The 14,750-nt window shown below is 46.7% G+C and overlaps 1 protein-coding gene across 1 annotated transcript; it reads right to left on the reverse strand.

Moving 5' to 3' along the window:
• Positions 1 to 53: 53 nt before the first annotated feature.
• AKAP14 (A-kinase anchoring protein 14) lies at positions 54 to 11,990 on the reverse strand. Its single transcript, XM_014796646.2, has 6 exons — positions 11,834 to 11,990; positions 8,788 to 8,954; positions 8,607 to 8,698; positions 3,788 to 3,967; positions 674 to 726; positions 54 to 144 (listed from the first exon to the last, which is right to left on the reverse strand). The coding sequence occupies exons 2-6, from the start codon at positions 8,942 to 8,944 to the stop codon at positions 60 to 62; spliced, it is 567 nt and encodes a 188-aa protein (XP_014652132.2). The 5' UTR covers positions 8,945 to 8,954; positions 11,834 to 11,990; the 3' UTR covers positions 54 to 59.
• Between the last annotated feature and the right edge of the window lie 2,760 nt (positions 11,991 to 14,750).

Raw genomic sequence — 14,750 nt, forward strand, 5'->3', positions numbered from 1 at the left:
ATACATTCTGATTAGAAATCCAATCCTAAAACATTCTGTAAGAATCAGACACAATTGAATTAGATGGGAATTGAATCTATTAAAATACTTCTGGCTTCAGTAACGTTCCTCAGCCATTTTTCTCGAAAGCGAGTCATTCCTGGTCTGCACAGGAAGAAAAACAAACACTTCAAAAGCTTTTAAAATAAAACAAAATATTGAGCCAGAGATTGATTCCCTGTTTATTGTTGCATTCCTAGTGAGCAGAAAGACTTTTTGGAGTGAGAGTGGGCGAAGGCTGTCTCTATCTGTTCCTTAGGCCCAATCAATAAAAGGATTAATGAGCTTATATGTAAAGATTCTGTAAGAGAGCTGCTATACAAATAAAAATGATTATTATACATGAGTTATTTCCATGTGATTGTGAAGTTTCCCATGGAAACAATAGACATGACCCACTTTGCCCCTACCCTACTCCAGCAACTAATCCTTAAGTTTCTAATCACTGAAAAACAAAACACACACACAAAAAATTTCTAGAACAATGGCAGAATTCTTTTAGCCCATCCTAATGGGGTAGGTGGTCCAAAGAGGAAAAGTGACCATTATGTGGCTGTGGGCCTGCTGGATTCCTGGAGTGTAATGACCTTTTTCCACCACCCTTTTGAAATAAAAGTCTCCAGATGTTCATTACCTGTGAACTAGTGACTGGCCCTCAAAGACATAAGAGACATCAATGGGTGCATCCTAAGAGAGAAAAGGACAGCTGTCAGCCTAGACCAATCATACCAACTCATAATTCCTTCCGTCCCTATACTTGTCCGTACGTATACTCTTTTTTTTTTTAATTTTATTTATTCATTTATTTTTTCCCCCAAAGCCCCAGTAGATAGTTGTGTGTCATAGCTGCACATCCTTCTAGTTGCTGTATGTGGGATGCGGCCTCGGCGTGGCAGGAGAAGCGGTGCGTCGGTGCGCGCCCGGGGTCCAAACCCGGGCTGCCAGTAGTGGAGCGCGCGCACTTAACCACTAAGCCACGGGGCTGGCCCCGTACGTATACTCTTAAATTTCTAGAGTTCATTTTCCTTATGATTTGGGAGTCTGTAGGTGGTAGTTCTTTGTCACTTCAAACCTCTGTTCCCCAAAAGATCTTTTTGGCAGCAAATACCTTAAGAATCTCCACAATATTAGAAACAAGACAGGAGAGGCTTATGCTCCTCATTTCCCTTCTTTACGTGTTCCAGTTTACTCAACTGACAGCATCTACTTTATCTCTTAGAAATGGCATAAGAATGAAAGAATAGAGATAAACAAGGTTCGAAAACATTTTTAAAGCAGCGTAAAAATGTAGGTTGTAAGATTGTCTCAGTGGCCCCCACCCATTCGCCCCTCCAAAATTATACTTGGAGTTCTGAGCAAGAGCCCATCTTCTAAGCCCTCTCTGTATGGTCTCTGGTCATGGTCTTGCTTACCTCCACAGCCTTACTTACTGGCAAGGTTAGCAATCAGAGAGTAAGAGAGCTGATGGGGGCATATATGACCAGGAGAAGTGAGCTCCACATATTTTACCTCTTTAGATTACTCCAGGTTCCAAACTCTCTGAAAAGATAAGTTTGTACTAGGATAGGATGAATACAGGACATAGTTGGCTCACTGTGTGGTCATATATGAAGCCCTAGAGTCAGGCAGAGCCTCAGATAACTCCTGTGAAAGGATGGATGGAAGAGAGGAAACAACATTTTTATGTCAGCTGTGTTCCAGGCATTATGCTTGGTACCAACCCTGCTCCTCTGAGAACCCTAACCCTGGATTCATGGATGTTATTTTGACTCCTTTCACACCAGCTATCAACGTATTTCATCTTCATCGTCTACCTAGTGGCTACAAGCAGTCATTCCTTCAAGTATTTATTGAGTGCCTACTATTTGCCAGGCTTTGTTTTACATCAAGGCAAAAGTCCCTGCCTTCGTGGAGCTTACGTTCTGGTAGAGGGAGCAGACAATAACAAGATAATATATAGATATCAGAAGATGATAAAGTGTTATGGAGAAAAAGCAAAAGCATGGCAGGTGGGATAGAAAGTGCCATGTAGGAGGTGAGAGAGCAGGCCATGCATATACCTAGGGGAGAGTGTTCCAGTCAGAGGGAACAGCAAGTGCAAAGGCCCTGAGGTAGACTCTGCCTGGATTATTAATGAGCAGCAAGAACAGAGTGACTGGAGCAGAGTAAGTGAGGGAGGAGGAATAGTGGGAAAGCAGAAATAACAAGGGACCAGATCACACAAGGCCTTGTAGGCCCTAACTACTCAAAGTGTAGTCTTTGGACCTGCAGCATCAGCATCGCCTGAGAGCTTCTTAGTAATGCAGAGTTTCAAACCCCGCCCCAGACCTGCTCAATCAGAATCTTCCTTTTAACAAGATCCCCAAGTAATGTGCGTGCACTTTGAAGTTTGAGAAGCACTTTGGAATGTTTTAAACAGAGGAGTGACATAAATTCACTTTACATTTTACAAAGCTCACTCTGGCTGGCTGCTATATTGAAAAGAGACATGATGAGGACAAGGGTGGAAGCAGACTGGTTAGAAGGCTACTGAACTAATAATCTTGATGAGAGATGATGGTGTCTTGGACCAGGGTGGTAGAAGTGGAGCAGTAAGAAACCGTTGGATTCAGGACCTATTTTTTTGTGTGTGTGAGGAAGATCGGCCCTGAGGTAACATCTGCCAATCCTCCTCTTTTTGCTGAGGAAGACTGGCCCTGGGCTAACACCCATGCCCATCTTCCTCCACTTTATATGGGACGCCACCACAGCATGGCCTGACAAGTGGTGTGTTGATGTGCACCCGGGATCCGAACCGGCGAACCCCGGGCTACTGCAGCGGAGCACACACACTTAACCGCTCGCACCACGGGGCTGGCCCTTCAGGACCTATTTTTGAAGGTAGGGCCAACAGGATTTCCTAATGGATTGAATGAGGGATGTAAGAGAGTCAAGAATGATACCAAGGATTTTGGCCATCAACCGAGATGAGGAAGACTGCAGGTAGGTCAGGTTTGGAAGGGAAAATCAGAAGTTCAGTTTTGGATACAATAAGTGAGATGTTTATTAAACATCCAAGTAGGGGCCAGCCCAGTGGCGTAGCAGTTAAGTTTGCGTGCTCCACTTTGGCGGCCCAGGGTTCACCGGTTCAGATCCTGGGTGCGGACCTACACACCACTCATCAAGCCATGCTGAGGCACCGTCCCACATAGAGCAACTAGAAGGATGTACAACTATGACATACAACTATCTACTGGGGCTTTGGGGAGAGAGAGGGGAAAGAAGGAGTAAGATTGGCAATAGATGTTAGCTCAGGGCCAATCTTCCTAAAAAAAAAAAAAAAACAAATCCAAGTGGCAGAGGCCTGGGCTAGAGAGATAGATTCGGGAATCATAAGCTAGAGGTAGCATTTAAAGCTAGGAGACTGAATAAGATCATCAAGGAAGTGAATATAGAGAAGAGGTCCAAGGCCTGAGTTCTGGGACATTCCAACATGAAGAGGTTGGTGGGAGGAGGAGAAACCAGTAGAGAATGAAAAGGAATGGTGAGTGAGGCAGGAGGAAAACCAAGAGAGTATGTTGTTCTGGAAGACAAATGGAGGAGGGAGTGATCAGCTTTGGCAAGTGCTACAGATGGGCCAACCAAGGTGAAGAGAGAAATATGACTATTACGTTTTACAAAAAGGGGTCATCAATGACCTTGACAAGAGGAGTCTCCATTCTCACTGAAGTCTCATCGAAGGGAACAGGGCAGAACAGGAAGAGCTTACTGGAGGCTTGTTCTTGTTGATCTTGATGCTGAAGTGGGCAGAGGCACTGACTTGTAGCATGGGTCTCTGAGCGGTTGGCAGGCTCCAGCGTACACTGTAGATGTAGCGGAAGCTGTGAATCAAGTCTTCCCTCTTTATAAAATCTGTGTAGTGCACCCAGCAGTCCTGATACTCCCAAGTCTGTTGCATAGAAAAAAGAAAAAGCACACAGAGAAAGAAAAGCAGACTTCTATTCAGGTCCTCTAGATCAAGGCAGCGTACAACAGTAGGCGTTACAGCCCTGCTTCTGGAGTCCATTTCTAACATTGTTGATTGGGATTCAAACTAGAGTCAAGTCCTAATTATCTCCATGTGTGGAGGAGAGAAAGGGTGGAGCTGAAATGAAATGAGTGAATAATGCAAACATCATTTGAGATTGGACTTTGGAATGCAGAGGCACGTGCTCAGATGTGTATGTGCACATACACGCCGCACACACACACATACATATACACTGACCTCCTCCCACACTCTTACTTGGGAGGAAAGTTTGGCTAATTGGAAAATAATTAGAAAGTGATTAGAACGTGTGTTCTGCTCACTCCACTCAGAGAGTCCTAAAGGTGTGACTAGAAAGTAATGAGGCTGATTTCACAAGCTCGTTTTGAAAATCAGATTCACTTCATTGCAGCCATAGGTGGTATATAAAATAAGGTCAGAAAAGGAATGAGTCAGGCAATAGGATCATCCAGATCCCTCAGATCCCTGTCTACACCCTCAGAAAAGCTTCGCCTTCCAAAACACAAATCTTCCCAGTGCCTAGGGCCCACAGAAGTCATAATGCAGCCCTGATTCTTAGCACAGGGCCTTGAATGCTATAGGTATTCAATAAGTTCAGTTCAGTTGAAGCGCCTTGAGCTGGCTATTGGGGCACAGGAAGCTTCCGAATCAAAAAAGACCCTGAATTAAGATGAAGGTCCACAGAAGGAAGGAAGGGGGATAGTCTAACAATCCCAGTGATGTGGGGAAGGAGTGTGGGAGGAGACAGTAAAAAGATTTCAGGCCCTCCTTAAAAAAAAATAGTAGGCTGTCCTTCTGCCTCAGCTTGCTTTATTTCAAACTTATACCCAACTGGTTGTTTCAGTCAGCCAGACAGGAGCACCAGACTCTAGATTCGGTGAGATGAGGGACTCTGTTTTCTTACATAGATCATTATTCCTTCTAATGAAAGAGTCCACCAGTCAACCCCTTGAGGCCCACTGGAGCATGCTGGTTTTTTTCCAACCTTTCTATATTACTCGATATACTTTTTCAGCCCTAATGTTTAGTCTGTCACATGATCACAGACTTTGTAGCATTGGAATGGTCCTTAGAGATCGTTTCACGAAGCCCCTCACTTTGCAGATGAGGATACTGGGGCCTATGGGAAGGGACAGTCCAAACAACAGCTGGGGCTAGGACCCAGGGCTCCCGAGCAGCCAGCTCAGCACTCTCTCTACCCCACTGAATGCCTCAATTCTAAGATTTTCTTCCTCTCAACTCGGCTTCTTAGTGTTTTTTTTTTCCTTTTGTGAACTACAGCAGTCTTAGACACATTAAATTCAGCTGTCTCTATCAGACCAGTCTCTTTCCATCTTCATCACCGTGCAGGCAGCGACTTTTATGTAGCTCCAGTGAGTGTGTATTATCCTCGTGTTTTGTGATTTTTACATAACGTTGCTTCATATACTCACTTCCAGGAAACAGTATCTCACTGTGCTACTCTACCATGGATGGCTTAGCCAATTACATATTATTGGACACTCAAAATCAACAGCCCCCTGGATGTATATGCACAAAACTGTTATCAATGGTAAGTGACCCTTGAGGGAGTTGAACTGGGGTTTGTGGGGGTGGAGGGGGAACTTTCATTTTCTACTTTGTATCTCTTTGCTCACTGGGTTTTTTTAATAATGATGTCTTATTTTTATTATAAAAATAATCTTATCTGTGTATTAGGCATTGAGGATTTTCCAGTGCTTCTCTTATAAAGAACTTATTTGTATATTTTTGTTGCCAGATTGTGTTCCTGAAGAGAATAAACCAATTATTGTGCCCATTGGCAATGTATAAGTGTACCTATTCCCTCCCCACCAACATATAAGCCTTCTGACATCACGTTTAATCATTCTTATTCACATTGCAATACCTTAAAATATTTTGAAGTTCCATTTTTCATTGAGAGTAAAACTCTGCATTAGTTTTGTTGTCAAAAAGTACTTTTAAGGGCCGACTCAGTGGTGTAGTGGTTAAGTTTGTGTGCTCTGCTTCTGCGGCCCGGGGTTCGCAAGTTCAGATCCCAGGTGCAGACCTACACACTGCTCATCAAGCCATGCTGTGGTAGGCGCCCCACATATAAAGTAGAGGAAGATGGGCACAGATGTTAGCCCAGGGCCAGTCTTCCTCAGCAAAAAGAGAAGGATTGGCAACAGGTGTTAGCTCAAGGCTAATCTTTCTCACCAAAAAAAAAAAAAGGTACTTTTCCTACTATGGTGGGAAAAGTATATCAGACAGACCTATGAGAACTTTACTGCTTAATCAGAAAGACTTGGGACAAATCGCCCAACCTCTTGGAGCCTCAAGATTCCTCATCCGTAAAATGGGTACACTGATATACCTACACACAGGTTTGTTGTGAGCATTAAATGAGATAATGTATGTGAAGTGCTTAGCAGTGCTTGGCATTAGCAATGCTCAGTAAATGGTAACTCCTAATATGCTATCCCCTGGTGTACGGTGGACTTTGGGAAATCTGCAAGAAGCTTGAGAAAGCTCTCCATCTGAAATACCTGGCATTTAGACGGTACACTTCACTCCTAGGTCTCGCCGTGTCAGTGGGCTGGGTGCAGGGTGATTTACGTCAGGAGTTATATAGAGCTTTTAGCTTTTCAGTCACCTTCTACTTTCTGATCATCTCTATCCTTACAACAGCCCTACAAAGTAGGTAAGACAATACTTTGACCTAGCTTTTCATCTGTGAACAAATAATGGTATGGAGAGAATAAATCTTTTTGTGTATTCAACACATATTTATTGAGCATCTGCTGTGTACCTGACCTTTCTAGGGGCTGGGGACGGAGCAAGGGACAAAAGTCTATGCCCTCATGGACCATATGATCTGGTGGTGGAAGGAAGGCAATAGGGTAAATAAGTAAAATCTAATATCTTAGGTAGAGCTAAGTGCTAAGGGAAAAATAAATCAGAGAAGGAGAGAGGTTGCAATTTTAGATGAGGTGGCCATGAAAGGCCTCAATGAGCAGGTGGCATCTTAACAAAGACCTGAAGAGAAGTAAGACATGAACCATAATAATAGGTCTCAGGGGAGAGAGTTCCAAGCAGAAGGAACAGAAAGTGCAAACACCCTGAGGTCGGAGTGTGCCTGGCAGTTGAACAGCAAAGAGGAAAGTGTGGCTAGAGAGAGGAAGGTGAAAGGGGAGAAGGTAGTAGGTGATGGGGTCTGAGCAGTAAGTAGGGAGGGAGGAGGGGATTACGTGGGGCCCTGTAGGCCACTGTCAGGACTTACTTTTGCCTTTTACTCAGAATAGCAAGTAGGATTTGCATGGGAACATTTTCCTGCTTGCTCTGTGTCCCATTCCAGTCTGATTCACAAACCCTGGGTGCAGCAGGCAGGGGCTTGTGCCCAAACCCAAATGGAGATGTGCTCCAGAGCAAGAAGGCCCAATAGTAACTAGTACTTTGCCCCATTCATCTGCATTATGCTCTAGATACCCCTTGTAATGGGAATGGTGAGTTGTGCCCACCGGAGCATAGAGAGAGGGTGTGGAGCCAGAAATCCCTGACCTTTCCTTGTTCCCACCTGACCGGGCTTCCTAGGGCCTAGGAAAGTGCCCTTGGGGCTGTAGGCTTTGAATGGGCTGGCCAGAGGAACAGAGACAGCTGGAAACTTCTCCCAGGGGTGGGGGAATTTATCTCCACCAATTTCAACTGGTCTCTGGTCCATGGAAGTACAATGAGAAGGGATTTCAAGCCATTCTTCTTTATCCACCCCACGAGTTATTCAAAACATCCCAAGGCCTTCTCCACAGAGCTGCCAGGATAAGCCACACAAATGGGTCAGAGCCAGGCACAGGAGGATAAAAAAGAGGAACTCATAGGCATGTACCTCGTAGTATGTGGGCAGTACCTTCCAATGCTAAGTCAGAGACTTTTGATCCATCCGCATCCCTCTGTTTATATGAGCATTCGAAAGTTGGTGATGGAGAACTCTTGTTTTGGAGGAGCAGCTCCATCCCCAGACCATTAGGCCCCCATTTAATGCACCAACATGGGAAAATTGCTTAACTGGGAATATCAGATTTTCCTAGGGAAATGTAAACTGAGAAATACGATTGTGCTTTTCACCTTCAAAGACTACCCCATCTTGATTTTGGAACCCAGATGAAGACAATGTTTACTTATTCTACTCACCTTTGATATCATCTCCTAGGGTTTCTGGACTTCAAACTTTTTGTGTGTGTGTGTGTGAGGAAGATCAGCCCTGAGCTAACATCTGTTGCCAATCCTCCTCTTTTTGCTGAGGAAGATTGGCCCTGGGCTAACATCCGTGCCCATCTTCCTCCACTTTATATGTGGGACGCCTGACACAGCATGGCTTGATAAGCCGTGCATAGGTCCACGCCCAAGATCCAAACCTGTGAACCCTGGGCCGCCTACGCAGAGCGTGTGAACTTAACCACTATGTCACCTGGCCGGCCTCTGGACTTCAAACCTTTCATCAAACAAGAGCCTTTTTATTGTTTTTTGCCCTTGTGTTCCAAGCTGGAGTGGTCAACAAACTTACCAAAACGAACTCCTCAATTTGTCGCCGCCCCCTTTCTGCTGTGAATTCACCGTGTGTGATCCATTTGATGTTTTTGATGGGGTTTTCAGCTTCTGCAAACAAGGTGTGAATTTGTTAGTTGCCTGGAAGTGTGGCATTACATAATGAGATAATCCTTTAGGCGCCCAAACAGGATTACTACCTTCCACAGCCTTAATAGCAGCAGTGACGGCCCTATTAACTAAAGCTAGAGCGAGTTCAGTCACATTGCTTTTGTCTTCTTCAGCTGTCATCTGTCTTGAAGGACTTTTCTTGGCATCCACTGTGTCCCAAAATCTGACACGTTTAGCCACGTTCATTTTCTTTTGCCTGGAGAAAGGAACTCAGTAAGTTACTTTTTACTTGTGTGTGTGTGTGTGTGTGTGTGTGTGTACGCCTTCGTACAGGTACACACTAGCTCTTGAAGAATCACAAGACACGGAAATGGTTGTTGCCTCTAGGAGGGAATGAGGGGTTGGGGTAGGAGTGAGGCCTCACTGTTGACCCTTTGTGCCTGGCTGCTGAGATCTACTTTTCCTGAAAACCAAGGATTTTCAGATTCTCATAACCATGAAGACTTAAATCAAGATGTAGTAGAATGAGTTCTAACTTCAGGACTTCTAACAATATTGACTTCTAGTTGAGTCTTGGTACCTCAATCCCTGCTTTAGGCAACTGAGGGCACAGGGATCTTTAAAGATAAAGTGAATTCACATAATTATAGGCAATACAGCATAAGAGGGGTTGGTTTTTCAGTTTTTTCTCTTGGATTTTTAGGTATACGATTATATCATCTGTCAGAAACTATTATTTTTTACCATATCTTTTTCTGAAATATATAAGTACTAGCTTTGTTTAACACTTCCAGAAAAATGTTAAGTGAAAGTGGCGATAACGAGCATCCTTCTTTTGTGTCTGACTTCAATGGGCATGCTTTCTGGTGTTACTCCATTAAGCATGATGCTGGTGGGGGCCAGGCCTATAGCCTAGTGGTTGAGTTCGGCATGCTCTGCTTCAGTGGCATGGGTTTGCAGGTTCGGATCCTGGGCACGGACCTACACCACTTGTCAGCCGCACCGTGGCGGCGACCCAAATATAAAATAGAGGAAGATTGGCACAGATGTTAGCTCAGGGCTAATCTTCCTCAGCAAAAAAAAAAAAAAATCAGCTAAGTATGATGCTGGTTTATGGCTTGAGATTTATCACATCAAGAAAATATCTGTCTGCTCCTGTTTTAGTAAAATGTTTATCATAAATGATAGCTAAAATTTTCCAAATGCCTTTAACATCTATTGAGATTGTGAAAATTAGAGTTATCAGGGTTGTGAACAAGGGTTCATCACAGAGCTAGGCGTCTTTTGCATATTTTCCATCTTGTTTACATTGTTTCCCTTGAATCTTGGATTCTCTTTCTTTCTTGAGTCTCCTGCTATACTTAAGTCTCTTCACTTATGAGAAATCACTTACTTCTAGCACAGTTACAAATCTCTTGCAGGCAATCCTTGCATTGAGGGTGCTGCATGAAAGTGGATATCTCTCTCCAAAGGGAGCTATTTATTTTCCTATAAACAGCAACTCCAAATTTTGGGGTGTTTAATGTGCCTCACTGCATTTAACTCTCTGCACAGCCCTTTGAGATCGTCCACTGGATACCTTTCATTTGCCCTTCCAGATCCACTCTCCCCCATCTCCCCTGCTATCTGCCCTAGAAGGCTGACCAGATCAATGGGCTCTCCCATGCCTTCAGGCTTCCAGGAGGTTTCACACAAGGGGGAGACCAGGCTGAAGGGAGGTGAGGTTGAGGTATATATTCACCAGGAGGCTCTCTCCCTCCAAGGTCACCTGTGGCTGGCTGTGTGAAGAAGGCCCCAGCTTCTCCCAGGGCAGCTCTCTCACAACTTGACAGTCTGGTTAGGGTAACCATTCTCTCCCCTCAGCCCTATGGCCCACTGTTACTAGCTCCTGGGGAGCTTCAATTGCCCTTGTTTCCCTACTGCCTGTCCACACCTTTGTAAATATTCCCTTTACTTAACCCTTCTCTACCTATCCTAATATTTAGTAGGCCAACAGTTCCCTGCTGGGATCCTGAGTCATAAAGAGAGCGACTCTTATGACCATGTGAAACGAGGAAGCCAACCTCACACCCGGACTGTCCAGCTCCACAGCCTGAGCCCTTAACTACACTGCTCTCCTCCCTCCCAGAGTCACCAAGGGTCGTGGGGCCCTGTTCTCACATTTCCATCTGGAGTCCAGAATGTGCTCACTCTTTCTGTGAGCCTCTTTCAAGAAGGGTCACGCTGTGTGCCCTTTCTTGACATCATTGTTGGTCCCAGGGTGTGGTGGGTGCCGCACAAGGCAACCCGGTCCCCCTGGCCATCAGGCCAGGAATGGTGTGAACAGCCTTTAAGGGTTCCGGGAATAATGCTGACTCGTGTTCATTTGGGTCTTGATATCAGCACTTTAAGCTCAGTTTGCGTCTGCCTCAGTTCCCTGTTGCTGCCCCCGGCGGGTGGACAGGGTCATCTGCTGGGGGAATACAGAATCTTCCCAGGCTGCCCATCCGAGACTGGGGAGAGACTAAAGGGTGGGGGTGAGGGAGTCTGAAGGCCCTTAACCCTAGAGAACTGGCTCTCCCCAGCCCAAAGGCCATGCCAATTTGGCCAAAGCAATTTGCTGTAAACTCTGTAGTTAAAGACAACAGAGTTTTTTTTTAGTAAATTGGTAAATTCAGTAGGCTTTGGTGAGTTAACCATACAGCAACTTGATCCTTCAGAAAATGGCCCGTTTGGTGACTTTGTCATTCAGTAACTTGGCTTTCAGCAAACTGTCTCTTGATGAATTGATTGGAAGCTAGATCTATGACCTCCAACACCAAGCAAATGAGGTGGGAGCTTTATCCATGGAAGGACGTCCTTAAGACTTTCCCCAGGGAGCCCTGTCTCCAACAGGAGAGGGAAAGAGGAGAGCAGGGCTCAGGAAGCAGCTCAGATCTTATCCTCACACATCTGTGGGCCACATCATGCTTAAGTGTCCCTCCGACTGGCCTCTCCTAGTTCTTTTCCCCCCATCCCTTCCTAATGAGAGGCCAGATAGGCAGAATGGGTGTGAAGGCTCAGGGGTGTGGTCAGTTTGGGGTCTGGGTGATGAATGGGGAGAACCACTGCTGGTCCTTTTGATGGAGCCCCCCCACCCTTAACAACCCCTGATACCTGACTGATCAGATCCTTCTTTGGAGCAGTAGTAGCCAGGGAAGCCTCAGAAAGAGTCTCTCAGCAGCTGTTCCCCAGATTCTCAGACGGAATGTTTACAAGTGCTGCCAGGGCAACGCCAGTTTCAACCAATGGGATGCAAAGCCCAAATGTTTCTGACTGCTTCTGTTAGGGAAGGAAGGGGACAGTCAGTCACGGTAACAATCTGACCTCAGTCGCAGGACCAGCCTGTGGTATCCATACTCAGCTTCTTCCCAGCAAGAGATGAGCCTGCAGGGCTGTGCCAGGAGGAATGGTAATGACAAGGCTCACAGCTGGTATGTACTGGGGTCCTTATTATGTGCCAGTCACTGTGTGAAGGGCTCAGTACGTGTCAAGTCATGTACTCCTCACAACAGCCCTCTGAGGTACATATTAGTATTTTCATTACAGTTGAAGAAACTGAGGCACAGAGAGTGTTAAATAAGTTGCTGCAAACTCAATCCCAGAGCTGTCTGACTTCACTGACTGAGCTTTTTACTTATTTATTCCAAAATTCTGAGGTTAGGACCTCCCTCATGTACTTGATTGTTGTCAAAGGTGTCTTTTATGAATCAAGGATGAGCTCATACTATAATGGTTACCAGCAGACCCAGAAACAGTTTACTTAACATTTCTAGGTTTCCTTGTCTATAAAATGGGGATAATAGTGCCTACAGAATAGGTTTTTTTATGAGGACCAAATCAGAAAATTCATGTGAAGACAAAATAGTGCCTGATACATCATAAGCTCTGTCTATAATGGTTAGATATTATTTCTAGTATTATTATTAATAGTAGTAGTATAAATCACATTCTTTTAAATGGGGAAATCAAAAGTTGTTGGCCCTATGTTAGGACCCAGTTTTATTTTATTAATTTTATTAATCTACGAAGTGCCTAAGTCTCAGAACTCCTGCCCTTAAACACTGTGCTTTGTATCTGGAGTGGATGGTTTCTCACCCTAAGACAACTGGTCTCAATCCCAACAAAGGCAGGAAAGAGCTTTGCTAAGTGTCCTCTTTATCCAGGGTGAAATGCTGAGCTCGCTGCCTGGAAGACACCACATGCATGGAGGGACCACACAGAGAGAGTCTGCTGCTGAGATGGTGTGGTGATGTAGGGGAGTGGGACTGGGAAGGGAGAAGGGTGGAAGGTAGTGTGCCTTAGTCAGAGGAACTCAGACTCTGATCGCAGACAGAGGGTATGAAGTCCCTGCTCTGCCACGTACTGGCTTTGTGACTTGAGGCAGGTTGTTTCACCCTCTGAGCTTTGTGTGTACAATGGGGATGTTAACAGGAGTCACTTCATAAGGCTGATAAGAAGATGGAATGAGGTGCTTCATGTAGGGCACTCAGAACAAGGACAGGCGCACTCTAAGTGCTCAGTAAACATTAGCCACCACAATCACGATGAGGAAGAGACTAACCGCAATAGATGGAATCAAAAAGTAGAGGAGTCGGAAAGAGCCCGCCACTTCCCCAACTGGGAGAATTTGCCTGGGACAACAGGGGCCAGTGTGTCTTGAGCTCTCACTGTTTAGGCCCAATGCCCAGCAGCCAAGCCAGGAGGACTTGTATGGACACTGTCATTGGTGGGCACACAGGCTCCAGAGCTACAAATACTGTTGATGCTGATAACTGGCCTCAGTTCTGTTTGCTGGTCTGACTCCCACACAGCCCATCAGACCAACTGCTATGAACCACCTAGTGCCACAGCAGGCCCTGATCCACAGCACTGCCTCCTCCTGGGTTCCCTGCGGGAGAGTGGCGGGAAGGTGGAAACACTAGGCCCACAGTAGCTGCAATCCAAAAGGGCCGAGCTCCCACTTCGTTTGTGTCAAGCTTTTGTGGGCAAGGGCAGCAAGACCTCTCCTAAGAAGCCCTGGGGTCACTGGTGAGAGGCCCAGGGTGAGGACCTGCCTGGGAGGGTGCACAGTGAGATTCTTAATTGCCCAGAAGAGCAAGACATGCAGGCAAGCGATGAGAAACTCCTTGTAGGCAAAATGTTTTCATTGGGGGAGCCAGGAGAGATTTCCCAGCCGATTAGAAAGGCTCCTCTTTGAAGCAGGAGCTTAAATTATGGGGGCAAGAACTTGACATCCTCCCTCAGCCAAGCCCCTCAGTGAAGCGACAAATTCTGGCCTCGGGGCTGTCCAGATTGAGAGGCCTTGTGAACCCTCAGGCAGCACTGAGGACAGGTTCTTCCACACCGCGCCCTACTTGGATGCTTTTGCTCTCCAGGGGCAGGGAAGAGTGGAGAAGTGGCTTGGCAGCCCGGAGATGGAGGGGAGAGATGAGAGGAGCAGAGGGGCAGGGAGGAGGAGCTGAGCAGAGGTTTGCCAAGCCCAGCCCCTCCTTCCTCAGGAAAGAAACAGACTGGGCAGGCTGGGAAGCCCCAAGCCCAGGTCCCCACCTTGCCGCACGCCCCCGCCCCGCCCCGCCAGGAGCCTCTCCTAGCGTGGGGGTGCCCTGCCTCCCTGGAGCCCCAAGCCCTGGCTCGTGGCCCGGACGCCGGCGCGTGGTCCAGCGGGGCGCCGCGTTCACCTGCGAGAGCGTGGAGCCTGTGCTCAAAGACGCGTCGCCGCCGCCGCAGGCCGAGCTACCAGGAGTGAGCGTCGCGTCCGCTCCCCGGGAGACCGAGGGGCGGGGGCGGGGGCGTGCCCCGCCCTGCCCGCCTGGGCTTCCCGAGGCTGCCTCGCTGGACCGACGGGGCGGGGGACAGGCGCCTCCCTCGCCCCACCTGTGGGAAGTGGGGGCAAATTTGTAGCAAGGATATGGTGCTCACTGGAGAGAACTGCTGTGGGGACCCATACCGATCTCTACCGTGTTCGCTTCTTCCTGAATTGGGGACAGTTAGGGGAGAGGCCCCTAGGCAGGGGTGGTTGACGTCAGAGCAC

Source organism: Ceratotherium simum, chromosome X (assembly GCF_057802395.1).
Source record: "Ceratotherium simum simum isolate JZ-2026a chromosome X, ASM5780239v1, whole genome shotgun sequence".
Lineage (NCBI taxonomy): Eukaryota > Metazoa > Chordata > Mammalia > Perissodactyla > Rhinocerotidae > Ceratotherium > Ceratotherium simum.